General features: G+C 46.7%; 1 protein-coding gene across 13 annotated transcripts in view; it reads right to left on the bottom strand.

Annotated features, from left to right (window-relative positions):
- The window catches only part of PDE3A (phosphodiesterase 3A), a 454,279-nt gene that overhangs the window by 139,137 nt on the left and 300,423 nt on the right, over window positions 1-14,719 (bottom strand). The window contains exon 1 of one of the 13 annotated variants that reach the window (XM_068278004.1): window positions 5,729-5,913. The exons of the other annotated variants lie outside the window; for them this stretch is intronic. Within the exon in view, the coding sequence (XP_068134105.1) occupies window positions 5,729-5,791 (63 nt within the window). The 5' untranslated portion in view covers window positions 5,792-5,913. Of the gene's footprint in view, window positions 1-5,728; window positions 5,914-14,719 lie in introns of those variants that run through there. 13 annotated transcript variants of the gene reach the window in all.

Raw genomic sequence — 14,719 nt, 5'->3', positions numbered from 1 at the left:
TTAATATTGTGAGGGCCTCCTTGTGCAACTAAAACACCTGCTAGGGTATGGATCCCACATGACCTCATATTGTAAACAATGTGTGGAGAAGACTCTACCAATCCCTACCTATTTTCATTCATTTTAGATCCATCCCCATTCCAAGATATGGAATGAAACGGTCCAAAATGAATGAGGACAGGTGGGGATCGATTTTCACACACACCACTACTTCAGACGGTGTCCTGTGGTCAAAGGCACCAAGATGTTAGCAGCAGATCCTATAAAAGAAAACCAGAGGTGAAAATAAACTGATTAAATAAACTATTGTATCTATCCTCCTACTCCTAAAAATCCCACAGTTTTAGTCTCTGTGTATCAGCTAAAAATTTAGTTTTGTAGTATAAATGAATAACACAGTCCTTCTCATAGTCTGAGAGATTTCTAAGCCAAAATATATGAACTATTGATCTATTTTATCTATCCCCTGCACTCAGAAGCTATTCTCTACCAGGAAAAAGTTTTATGACTGTAATGCCTTATCAGTGAGAATTAAGTCTCAGTGATAGATTTTACTTTACCGTCACCATGCGTTCTCGCTGCTCCTGCCAATATCGTCGTCGTCTCATCGCCGCAACTCACTCGCCCTGCCGTCTCTATGACGGCAGAGCTCTGTGAGCTGGTCAGGAGCCGATTTCATTGGTTCCTGACCCTGTCGATCAATGTAAGCAACTCCCATTGGCTTACTTAGATCACATGGTCAGAAGCCCATGAAATAGTCTCTTGACCGGCTCACAGAGCTCTGCCGTCAGAGGGGGTGGCCTGAGGAGACGGGTGTGTGGTGTGGATGGCAGTAGCGGTGGATATGGGCAGCGATTTGACAGTATTTGGCACTTTCTGGTACCAGGAGCGTCTGGTCCTTAAAAGGGCAGAGACTGCTGGTACTGACGGGTTTAACCACCTGAGGACCGCAGTGTTAAACCCCCCTAAAGACCAGGCCATTTTTCACAAATAGGCCACTGCAGCTTTAATGCCTCACTGCAGGGCCGTCCAACTCAGCAAACAAGTGATTCCCCCTCCCCACCAAAAGAGCTCTCTGTTGGTGGGGTCTGATCGCTCCCCCACCAATATTTATTTGTTTTATTTTCTAATATTGTTTACTTTATTTATATATATATTTTATCTCCCTACCTTCCCCTGCCAGCCAAGCAGTGTCATCGGCTGTCATAGGCTTCAGCCTATAACAGCCGATCACTGTCATGTCTCCCAGGGGGACAGCCGTGTCACGAGGCTGTCCCTAGTACAGCGCTGCCTTAGATCACAGCGCTGTACGGCAATAAAAGACTGCGAACAGTTTCGCTGTCTAACAGTCTCCAATCGGCGTTAGGCAGTCCAGGGGCTGCCGCCTCATCCACGCCCATCAGTGTGACGCGGTCGGCAAGTAGTTGGGGAGCCCCCCTAAGACCTGTTATTGTAAAGATGCTCTAGCCATCTAAATGTGGCCCTTGTCATAGTTGCTCAGATCCTTATCCTTGCCCATGTTACTTGCTTCCAACTCATTGCCTTCAAGAACTGACTGTTCATTTGCTGCCAAATATATCCCTGTTCTTGACAGGTGTCATCCTAACGAGAAAATCAATAGTGTTCAGTTCACCAGTCAGTGGTTTTAATGATGTATGTACTGTACACCCTTTCTGCACATTTTAAAATCCATGCCATTCCCTCAGTAAAAAGGCACTTAAAGTGAGAGAAATAAGGAGGCTGCCATATGTATTTCCTTTTAAACAATACCAGTTGCCTGGCAACCCTGGTGATTTCTTTGGCTGCAGTTGTGTCTGAATCACACACCTGAAACAAGCATGCAGCTATTCCAGTCCGCCGGACGTTGTTTCAGATAAATTGTCTATTGAAACACTGTGTTTAACGTATCTTGGAAAAATTATTACCATACAAATATTACAACATGTGGTCATTTAAAGACATTACAGCCGGTTCCATGCAATTGTGAAAAATAGAACTGCGCCTGCGCAGAACACTCCAGCCCACGTGCAAATGATTGTCAGCGGCTCTCACGCAGGCGCAGTAGAGGAAGAACTTGCGAGGTCGGCCCCTGCACTGGCGGCTGGGACCGGAGCTGCGACGTGGGACATATCGGTTGCAAGGGGCTGGAGGAAGCCCCGGGTAAGTAGAGCTTGCCTAACTTAAATTACCTGACATTTCCTTTAAGGCCAGGGGCATACTAGAAATCGCAAAGCAATATCGCAATCGCTAGAGCTTGGTATCAGTGTTTTGTTGGCGATTTCCACTGCGTTTTCCGCCGATTAAGCGAACTCATATACTATGTATTGGAAACCAAACACTCACAAAAGGCTGTATGTCCTGCATTTGCAATTTCCAAAATCGAAAGCACTCTAGTAGGCTCAACACCATTGTTGGAGCTTCAAAAACATGCCCGAAATAGCTCTAGTGTGACCCAATCCTTTGTAGGTGAAGTTTCAAAACTACGCTTACGAATTTACGCGAAGCGAAGTACTGCTACGCGCATCTTACGCCCACTATGCGCAGTTAACATGTGTATTGCGTAGAGAACTACGAATACGTTACTCGCGCCTTATTTTCCACGTACAATTGTATGCTTACAAATTAATGCATTGGAAAGGGGAACGTACGCATAGAAGAGTTCCCAGTATAAGCAATTAAAGAGGAATTATTAATGCTTGAACTTAGGCTAGGTTCACAGTAGGACGTTGCGGCGCTACGTTCTTACCACAATGCAATTAAAAGTCTATGCAACGTTCTCAGTGTTGCACGGTAACATGTAGCGCTATGGTAACACACTGCTGCAGTTCATTACCTCTAAACGCACACGTTACCAGATACAGGAAAGCATACTTTTCATTGCCTGTATGCTTCGCTGTACCTACTTAATGCGGCAGTAATGCATTATTAATGCATTATTGCGGCAGTAATGCATTATTAATGTGCGTTACCACTTTTTTCTTGCGTTGAGTTGTAATGTTGCATTTCGACTTTAACCACTTAACCCCCCGCGGTACGAATTTCTCCGTCCCTTTTTTCCCCCCTAAAAAACCAGCGACGGAGAAATCCGTACCTTCCGCGCTAAAACCGCTGTCCGCGCTCCTGCCACTCATGCGCGCGCTCCTGCCGCTCGTGCACGCTGCCGCTCGCTCGCCCGGAGATCAATGAACGGGAAAATCCATTCCCGTTCGTTGATCTAAGCCCCTGCAATGATCCGTGCTTCTATTAGAAACAGCGCGATCATTGTGATCTTCTCAGCCTCCTACTGCTTCCTGTAAGCGTCCTTCCGGACGCTTACAGGTCGCATGTAAACAGACACACTGTGGCCATCTTGTGGCCAAATAGTAAAACTACACCCTAAAGCATTTTACATATACAAACACATTACAGTTACACCAGGGGTCTCAAACTCGCGGCCCGCGGGCCATTTGCGGCCCTCTATACAATATTTTGTGGCCCGCGCCGGCAAAAGCTTCCTTATAGTTCGCTTCAGTGCTCCCAAGTAATCTGCCGCATCCCCGCCGCTAAACGAGGGCTGCAGGCCCCCAAATCGCCCGGGGGGCAATCCGCCGGCATTTCCTGGAAGGGGCCGAGCTTTCAGCTTCAGCTCTGCCCCTCCTGACGTCAATCGCGGCGCATCGCTGCCTCTGCCCGCCTCTCTCACTCTTCCTTCACAGAGAGGGGCGGGGAGAGGCGGCAATGCGCCGCGATTGACGTCAGGAGGGGCAGAGCTGAAGCTGAAAGCTGCTGAATGACTTTTTTTGTGAAATCCCTTATGCGGCCCAGCCTCATCCTGACTTTGCCTCCTGCGGCCCCCTGGTAAATTGAGTTTGAGACCCCTGAGTTACACAATAAATTAACTCATTACCTCCCACACTCCAGCATTTTTTTTTTTTAATTAGAAAAAAAAAAATACAATTAAAAAAAAACATAAATAGTTACCTTAGGGACTGAACTTTTTAAATATTTATGTCAAGAGGGTATAACACTGTTACTTTATAAACTGCGGGCTTGTAATTAGGGATGGATGCAAAACTGAAAAAAATGCACCTTTATTTCCAAATAAAATATTGGCGCCAAACATTGTGATAGGGACATCATTTAAACGGTTTTATAACCGGGACAGATGGGCAAATACATTTCATGGGTTTTAATTACAGTAGCATGCCTTATTTAAAAACTATAATGGCCGAAAACTGAAAAATAATACTTTTTTCCTATTTTCCCATTAAAACACATTTAGAATAAAATAATTCTTGGCATAATGTCCCACCTAAAGAAAGCCTAATTGGTGGCGAAAAAACAAGATATAGTTCATTTCATTGCGATAAGTAATAATAAAGTTATTGACGAATGAATGGAAGGAGCGCTGAAAGGTGAAAATTGCTCTGGTGTTCAAGGGGTAAAACCCCTCAGTAGTGAAGTGGTGTCCTACTGTGAACCTAGCCGGAATCATATTACCAAAAAGAAAAGAAATAAACAAAAATAATAAGAAGGTTCATTTCCATAGTGCAACATTTCTCATAGCATAGGTTTGTAATATCCTGCATAAGTTCCTGTTCCTATGTTCCGGGCTGTAGTGTACCATGATACAGATGTTCTAATACAAACACTGATGTTTATTGTGTCTGTTTACCATTTAGATTTATTTCTATTCCTATTCCGAGCCATGTACATGCCAAATCCAATTTCAGGTACGACTCAGTCATGCTCGGCGAATAAAAATGAATTCCGATTCCGATTCCACTCAGAAACACCCGTTCTGCCGCATGCTTGTTCAGGGTCTATGGCTAAGGGACTATCACTGACAAGATAAAGAAGTAGTGTGGTTCCACCCCTACAAATGATTCCACAGTTCAATGTATACAAACAAACGGGGTTTTTTAAATGAACCAAAGTTCTCCTTTATTCTTCAATATTATCCTTCAGAAAGCAGGTGATAAGCGTAGATATGACAGTCACGTAGCGTGGATCAGGGGGGGGGGGGGGGGTTGGCCCTTGAGCTGCGCAGCCGCACTCGCGGCTATGCGGACTGCGCAGCCGCGGCCAGAGCAGGCGGCCATTTTAGGAGAGGCATGAGAGCCCGACCCGGGCCGTGGGGTCGGGAGCCGGCCCAGGGGGCTAATGAGCGGGGGGGGACCCGGCGGATCGGCACGGAGGGCGCGGACGGCGTTCTCCGTGCCTTAAAAGACGAAGCAGGTCATTAACTTTTCGGCGTAATTTGACCTCGTAAGTCCTTTAAGGTTCCCTTTAAACAAACAAGAAACAGTGAGAGTGAGACAGGTTGAGAGAAGTGCTGCAGAAAACCGGACTATCCTAGACCCAAGTTGAGTCGAAGAGCTCAGAGAAGCTCTTTTGCATACAACTGAAGTTAGTTAAATCTTCCTGTACTGGAAAACAATATGAGACTCTTTACTTTGCTAGTAATGTTCAATTTCTTAGCTGCGCTACACATATAATTCATTATCTCATACGTTTATTTTCCCTGCAGGTTTGCTTTAACATCCCACCCTTGAATCATTTCTCTGCTTATATGGGTTTCTTCATTTGCAATGAACCCCCCTTCCCATAGGAACAAGTTTATGCAGCAATCATAGCACAAGCTCCAGAAGCTGCACAAGAAAACTTTCACATGTGTGCAGCTGCAGCAACCCCTCTCCAGCAGACAGAAAGGCAGCCACGTCTGGACAGAAGAAGGTGAATAGCGTACCTCATCTGGACAGGTGAAGGGCTCTCTCCTCCGCTTCAGGAGACGCAGGCTTCCCCAACTCATCCTGCCAAAGCCACGGCAGCGCAGGACTCATGGATCCAGGCAGCAGCGGCAGAGTGACAGCAGGCGAAGCGCAAGGGAGCAACGCTCTCCCGTCATCCAGCCGCAGCTCCAAGTAGGTGGACAGCACAGGAAGTATTTAATCTTAAAATAACAGTTGCTTAGGAACGGGAGGGTAAAGTGCACTACCTGCGTCCTGGAGAGGAGCAGACGGCCTTTTCTCTCTCTGCCGCAATTACATTAAACCAGTCAACAATGAGCGATTGTTTCACCTTTTCACGAGCGGCGCATTTCCCGCAGCTGCCCCCCTCCCGCCATTAATTCAGCGCCGATTCGAGTGCTTCCCTCCTGACAAGCCAACAATTCACTGGAGACATAATTAAAAATGTGTGGAATGGAAATGCGGCAGAGAAGCGAGGGCTCCGCGTGGCGTCAGATTTCTGCCAATTGCCTGATGCTGAACACCCACTATTCTCATCAATGAGAAAAGGCGTTATTGGGCTCTATTCACAAACCCATGTGCGGTAACTCTTTTTTGGGTGAAAAATTACCTCCAGTTATAATTCACTAAAAATAGTGAAAAAAGTGAGTATTCACTAAAAATGTACCAAGTGTGATAAATGTTTGATAAAAGTGCGGTAAAACAGGTGATAAAACAGGTGATAAAACAAGTGATAAAACTGTCAGTAATAGGTACGGAAATAAAGCTTTTTTGACCACTGTAGGGCAGCCCATATACTTGTCACCCATTACACAAAGACGGCCCAGGAAAGCCTGTCACATTTACAGTGGTACCTCAACTCTTGCACAGGACAGAAGGAAAACATATAGAAATGTACCCTGTATGTATATAATTTAGCCTGTCCTTCCCCCTCATCTGTGAATAATCACAACTGTAATTTGACCTCTCAGCTGTGCCAGCTGGCTGCCTCAGCAGAGCAGCTAATGTGTAAACACAGGATGTTAACCCCATGTCTGCTTCCATGAAAGCAGGAAGTACATACACTGGAGATTGTTTGCTGGATTTGTATCAGCTGTAACAAAGAAATGTTTTTCTTTAAAGGTAATTATGCTGTTGCTTATCTTTTAGAGCAGAGAAGAATTTCCTCCTCGGCATCTATTAAATCATCTAAAAGACTGTACGAGGTCTGAAAGTGCGCCTTGAGATTAGACACACTCGTCTTTGCTGCCTGCTGTGTAAAATTGACAGAAACTCGAGCAAACAAACTCAAAAGGCTCCATCCTGAAGGCCAAAAGCAGAGAAGTGATAATTATCACCTACCATTTGTAGGTGATAAAAACATCCTTAATTAACACCAACTTTTTAATTGAGAATCACAAATTGGAGATAAATTTGAGGTAATTACCACAGTTTTACCTCACTTTTACCGCATGAGGTAAAAAATGTTTGTGAATTTGAAAATGGAGATATTTTGGTCGGTGTTTATCACTACCTAATTTAACTCATGCGGTAACTCATTGAGAATAGAGCCCAATTGTGTAGTCCGTCCTGATCGCTAAATAACAGAATAACGTCATTATAAAAACTATAACGACATAAGAGAAACTTGGCCCCGGGCTCATTGCTAAAGGCAGATTTACCGCACACTTAAAGGATTCCTGAAGTGAAATGTGACATGATGAGATAGACATGTGTATCTACAGTGCCTAGCACACAAATAACTAGACTGTGTTCCTTTTTTTCTTTCTCTGCCTGAAAGAGTTAAATATCAAGTATGTAAGTGGCTGACTCAGTCCTGAATCAGACAGGAAGTGAGTTCAGTGTGACCCTCACTGATAAGAAATTCCCTTTTTTTTATCTGTTTCTTGCTCTCAGCAGCCATTTTCTGCTAGGAAAGTGTTTATCAGTGAGGGTCACACTGTAATCACTTCCTGTATGAGTCAGGACTGAGTCAGCCACTTACATACCTGATATTTAACTCTTTCAGGCAGAGAAAGAAAAAAAGGAACACAGCATAGTTATTTGTGTGCTAGGCACTGTACATACACGTCTATCTCATCATGTCACATGTCACTTCGGGTATCTTTTAAAGGTGGCCACTAACGATCCAATTTCTAGCGAAAAATCGTTCGAGCGATCAGATAATTCTGATTGGAAGAAAAATTGTTCCCTTAGGCTGCTTCCACACAGGGACGTTACAGGCGCACGTTAGTGCGCCTGTAATGCTCCCCCAACGCACAGCAATGTAACACAAGTGGGCTGTTCACACAGCCCACGTTGCGTTACATGTAACGCTGCACGTTGTCGGGAAAGTGCAGCATGCTACGGCGTTAGAGCGGCTATAGCCGCGTTAGACTGTTTGCACATGCGCAGTGGGGGGCGGAGAGGAGGCGGGGAGAGCCAGCTACAGTAGCCGCGCACATGGCTACTTAATATTCACTGCACTGGCGGCCGCTGATTGGCCGGCAGGACCACGTGATGCGGAGTGTCTCGCTCCGCATCACATGGTCCCACCGGCCAATCAGCGCAACTCTGGGAGACCTTATAGGGATAGATCCGCCTAACGTGGCTCACTCTACCGTCCTCTCTTGCAGCACCATACGTTGTGTTAGGTGCACGTTATGCGACCTTAACGTGGCACCTAACGCAACGTCTTGGTCTGCAAGTAGCCTAAACCATCAACAAACAAATTTTTGCTTCTTATCTATTACAACCAACAAGAAAATCCAAATTTTAGTTTGACCAAAATCCAATCGGACGACTATTTTTATAATCGTTCGTAATTGATTGTGCCCATCAATGGAGATTATTTACAACCAATCCGATCAGAATTTCTGATCGCTCGAACGATTTTTCGCTAGAAATTGAACCATTAGTGGCCACCTCAATGGATTAGGTAGTAGAGTCTATATAGCTATTGAATTTGATGAAAATCTATGAAAGCGAACCTGAACTCCCTCTCTGCTCTAAAAGATAAGCAGCAACATAATCACCTTTAAAGAAAAACATTTGTTGTTACATCTAATACAAATCCTGCCATAAATCTGCAGTGTGTCTACTTCCTGCTTTCACAGAAGCAGACATAGGGCTTGATTCACAAAGCCATGATAACTGTTATCACGGCTGTGAAAAAGAGCTTTGCGCGCGTTTTCGCGTGAAAAACGGTTATCACGCGCATAAAAATGGAATGTCGCGCATTAACACAAATTTTCGCACGTTAACGTTTGCGTTCGTGCGATAACGCAAATTTATCGCACGTTAACGTGCCGCGTTCGCACGATAAATTTACGTTATCGGATTTTTGCGCGCGATAACCATTTTCATGCTAAATTTCGTGTGAAGCACTTTTCACAGCGTGTTAACAGTCCTCACTACTTTGTGAATCAAGCCCATAGGGTTAACATCCTGGGCTTGATTCGCTAAACCGTGATAACTTATATCACTAATTTGCACGCGCAATTGCGCATTTTCACGCGCAAATGCGAATTTTTGCACGAAAACATCATTTGCGCACGAAAATGATATTGTTTCGCAAACGCAAAAATGCATGTGAAAATGGCCATGATATGAGTTATCACGGTAGTGAATCAAGCCCCCTGTGTTGACAAATTAGCTACTCTGCCGAGGCAGCCAGTTTACACAGCTGTCCTGTGCAAGAGTTCAAGTCCACTTTAAAGTGAGATTATACTCCCATAACTAAGATTTCAACTCCTAGTTACAATGAAGAACATATGAAAAAATTCCAAAGTATTCCTTGTGTGTACAATTGAACCAGCACATCCAATCAATATAAGTTTGATATTTCAATTACATCAATTGTAAATGCCATTGTTTTATAGTGGGATTATACGCCCATAACTAAAATGTCATTAACTACTCTTAGTTGCATAAAAGAACATTTGAAGACATTGCCAAGTATTCCCTGTGTGTAAAATTGTTTATTTTCATTGCAGAGAGCAGTACTGGCTTGTTTATCTCTGGTCATTGGCAAAGGCAAAAATCTCCTGTGCCTGTGTCTTCACTCTGCTCCCCTCCTTCCTACTGCTTAACCACTTCCCGACCGCCGTATATACAATTGGCGGCCGGGAAGTGGACGCCGCAAGGACCGCCGTATTGACAATTGGCGGCAGTCCTTGTATAGGCATGGGCGGAGCGATCGCGTCATCCGTGACGCGATCCTCCGCCTCTGCCTTGTGCCGCTCACCCGCCGCAACATCCCGCCGGCCATACGGAAGCGCCGGCGGGATGTTAACCCGACGATCGCCGCATACAAAGTGTATAATACACTTTGTAATGTTTACAAAGTGTATTATACAGGCTGCCTCCTGCCCTGGTGGTCCCAATGTCCGAGGGACCACCAGGGCAGGCTGCAGCCACCCTAGTCTGGACCAAGCACACTGATTTCCCCCCCCCCTGCCCCAGATCGCCCACAGCACACATCAGACCCCCCCCTGCCCACCCCCCAGACCCCTGTTTGCACCCAATCACCCCCCTAATCACCCATCAATTACTCCCTGTCACTATCTGTCGACGCTATTTTTTTTTTTATCCCCCCCCTGCCCCCCGCTCCCTCCTGATCACCCCCCCACCCCTCAGATTCTCCCCAGACCCCCCCCCCATGTACTGTATGCATCTATCCCCCCTGATCACCTGTCAATCACCTGTCCATCACCTGTCAATCACCCATCAATGACCTGTCAATCACCCCTTGTCACTGCCACCCAGGGCCGGCCCGCTCATGAGGCGGGGTGAAACTTTTGCCTCAGGCGGCAAATTTCCAGGGGCGGCACCCGCCCGTCCGTGGGTGCGGGGAGCCGGCCCGCCGAGCTGGAGGGGTAGCTGGCAGGACGGGGGTATTGGGCCAGCGGCGGGGAGGGGGGTCGGACCCCCCCCTCCCTCGCCTGGGTCCCCCGTCCTCCGCTCCCCTCCAGCCTAAATAGACGCAGCCGTATATGTAAGAGGCACGGACGGGGAGACACTCACCTCCTCCTCGCTCCAGCGTGCGCTCCACTGACATCACTTCCTGCAACGCTGCAGGAAGTGATGTCAGTGGAGCGCATGCTGGGAAGAGGTGAGTGTCCTCCCCGCCCGTGCCTCTTACATATACGGCTGCGTCTATTTAGGCTGGAGGGGAGCGGAGGACGGGGGACCCAGGCGAGGGAGGGGGGGGTCCGACCCCCCCTCCCCGCCGCTGGCCCAATACCCCCGTCCTGCCAGCTACCCCTCCAGCTCGGCGGCCCCCCAGAGCGCCCCCCCCCCCCCGAGGGGGGGGGGAGGGACGGCGGTGGCAATTTTTTAAAAAAAATTTGCCTCAGGCGGCAAAAAGTCTAGGGCCGGCCCTGCTGCCACCCATCAATCAGCCCCTAACCTTCCCCTTGCGGGCAATCTGATCACCCCCCACACACCAATAGATCGCCCGCAGATCCGACATCAGATCACCTCCCAAATCCATTGTTTACATCTATTCTCTCCTCTAAACACCCACTAATTACCCATCAATCACCCATCAATCGCCCCCTATCACCAGCTGTCACTTTTACCTATCAGATCAGACCCTAATCTGCCCCTTGCGGGCACCCAATCACCCGCCCACACGCTCAGATTGCCCTCTGACGCCCCCTTATCAATTCACCAGTGCATTAATTACATCTGTTCTTCCCTGTAATAACCCACTGATCACCTGTCAATCACCTGCCAATCACCTATCACCTATCAATCACCCCCTGTCACCCCCTGTCACTGCCACCCATCAATCAGCCCCTAACCTGCCCCTTGCGGGCAATCTGATCACCCACCCACACCATTAGATCGCCCGCAAACCGGCCGTCAGATTACCTCCCAAATGTATTGTTTACATCTGTTATCTTCTCTAAACACCCACTAATTACCCATCAGTTACCCATCAATCACCCCCTATCACCAACCGTCACTGTTACCTATCAGATCAGACCCTAATCTGCCCCTTGCGGGCACCCAATCACCCGCCCACACGCTCAGATTGCCCTCAGACACCCCCCCCCCCCCCCCTTATAAATTCGCCAGTGCGTTAATTACATCTGGCCTTCCCTGTAATAACCCACTGATCACCTGTCAATCACCTGCCAATCACCTATCACCCATCAATCACCCCCTGTCACTGCCACCCAACAATCAGCCCCTAACCTGCCCCTTGCGGGCAAACTGATCACCCACCCACACCAATAGATCGCCCACAGATCCGACATCAGATCACCACCCAAGCGCAGTGTTTCCATCTATTCTCTCCTCTAAACACCCACTAATTACCCATCAATCACCCATCAATCACCCCCTATCACCACCTGTCACTGTTACCCATCAGATCAGACCCTAATCTGCCCCTTGCGGGCACCCAATCGCCCGCCTACACGCTCAGATTGCCCTCAGACCCCCCCTTATCAATTCGCCAGTGCAATATTTAAATCTGTTCTCCCCTGTAATAACCCACTGATTACCTGTCAATCACCTATCAATCACCCATCAATCACCCCCTGTCACTGCCACCCATCAATCACCCCCTGTCACTGCCGCCCATCAATCACCCGCTGTCACTGCCGCCCATCAATCACCCGCTGTCACTGCCGCCCATCAATCAGCCCCTAACCTGCCCCTTGCGGGCAATCTGATCACCCACCCACACCAATAGATCGCCCGCAGATCCGACGTCCGATCACCTCCCAAGTGCAGTGTTTACATCTGTTCTCTACCCTAAACACCCACTAATTACCCATCAATCACCCCCTGTCACTGCTACCTATCAGATTAGACCCCTATCTGCCCCTAGGGCACTCAATCACCCGCCCACACCCTCAGAATGCCCTCAGACCCCAGCCCTGTTCACCTCGCCAGTGCATTGCTTGCATCTATTCCCCCCTCTAATCACACCTTGAGACACCCATCAATCACCTCCTGTCACCCCCTAGCACACCTACCCATCAGATCAGGCCCCAATTTGCCCCGTGTGGGCTCCTGATCACTCGGCCAAACCCTCAGATCCCCCTCAGACCCCCTTCCGATCACCTCCCCAGTGCATTGATTGCATCTATTTTCCCCTCTAACCACCCCCTGAGACACCCATCAATCACCTCCTGTCACCCCCCTAGCACTCCTATCTATCAGATCAGGCCCAATACAACCTGTCATCTAAAAGGCCACCCTGCTTATCACCGGTTCCACAAAATTCGCCCCCTCATAGACCACCTGTCATCAAAATTTGCAGATGCTTATACCCCTGAACAGTCATTTTGAGACATTTGGTTTCCAGACTACTCACGGTTTTGGGCCTGTAAAATGCCAGGGCGGTATAGGAACCCCACAAGTGACCCCATTTTAGAAAAAAAGACACCCCAAGGTATTCTGTTAGGTGTATGACGAGTTCATAGAAGATTTTATTTTTTGTCAAAAGTTAGCGGAAATTGATTTTTATTGGTTTTTTTTCACAAAGTGTCATTTTTCACTAACTTGTGACAAAAAATAAAATCTTCTATGAACTCGCCATACACCTAACGGAATACCTTGGGGTGTCTTCTTTCTAAAATGGGGTCACTTGTGGGGTTCCTATACTGCCCTTGCATTTTAGGGGCCCTAAACCGCGAGGAGTAGTCTAGAAAACAAATGCCTCAAAATGACCTGTGAATAGGACGTTGGGCCCCTTAGCGCACCTAGGCTGCAAAAAAGTGTCACACATGTGGTACCGCCGTACTCAGGAAAAGTAGTATAATGTGTTTTGGGGTGTATTTTTACACATACCCATGCTGGGTGGGAGAAATTTCTATGTAAATGGACAATTGTGTGTAAAAAAATCAAACAATTGTCATTTACAGAGATTTCTCCCACTTAGCATGGGTATGTGTAAAAATACACCCCAAAACGCATTATACTACTTCTCCTGAGTACGGCGGTACTACATGTGTGGCACTTTTTTTTACACCCTAAGTACGCTAAGGGGCTCAAAGTCCAATGAGTACCTTTAGGATTTCGCAGGTCATTTTGCGACATTTGGTTTCAAGACTACTCCTCACGGTTTAGGGCCCCTAAAATGCCTGGGCAGTATAGGAACCCCACAAATGACCCCATTCTAGAAAGAAGACACCCAAAGGTATTCCGTACGGAGTATGGTGAGTTCATAGAAGATTTTATTTTTTGTCACAAGTTAGCGGAAAATGACACTTTGTGAAAAAAAAACAATTAAAATCAATTTCCGCTAACTTGTGACAAAAAAATAAAAACTTCTATGAACTCACCATACTCCTAACGGAATACCTTGGGGTGTCTTCTTTCTAGAATGGGGTCATTTGTGGGGTTCCTATACTGCCCTGGCATTTTAGGGGCCCTAAACCGTGAGGAGTAGTCTTGAAACCAAATGACCAAACTTCTATGAACTCACTATGCCTCTCAGTGAATACTTTGGGATGTCTTCTTTCCAAAATGGGGTAATTTGGGGGGTATTTATACTATCCTGGAATTCTAGCCCCTCATGAAACATGACAGGGGGTCAGAAAAGTCATAGATGCTTGAAAATGAGAAAATTCACTTTTTGCACCATAGTTTGTAAACGCTATAACTTTTACCCAAACCAATAAATATACACTGAATGGGGTTTTTTTAATCAAAAACATGTTTGTCCACATTTTTCGCGCTGCATGTATACAGAAATTTTACTTTATTTGAAAAATGTCAGCACAGAAAGTTAAAAAAATCATTTTTTTGCCAAAATGTATGTCTTTTTTGATGAATATAATAAAAAGTAAAAATCGCAGGAGCAATCAAATAGCACCAAAAGAAAGCTTTATTAGTGACAAGAAAAGGAGCCAAAATTCATTTAGGTGGTAGATTGTATGAGCGAGCAATAAACCGTGAAAGCTGCAGTGGTCTGAATGGAAAAAAAGTGGCCGGTCCTTAACCACTTGCCGACCGCCTACTTCATATTGGCGGCGGCAAAGTGGCAGCCC

Source organism: Hyperolius riggenbachi, chromosome 3 (assembly GCF_040937935.1).
Source record: "Hyperolius riggenbachi isolate aHypRig1 chromosome 3, aHypRig1.pri, whole genome shotgun sequence".
Lineage (NCBI taxonomy): Eukaryota > Metazoa > Chordata > Amphibia > Anura > Hyperoliidae > Hyperolius > Hyperolius riggenbachi.
Note: the sequence above shows the minus strand (reverse complement) of the source record. Positions and strands in the feature narration are given on the sequence as shown.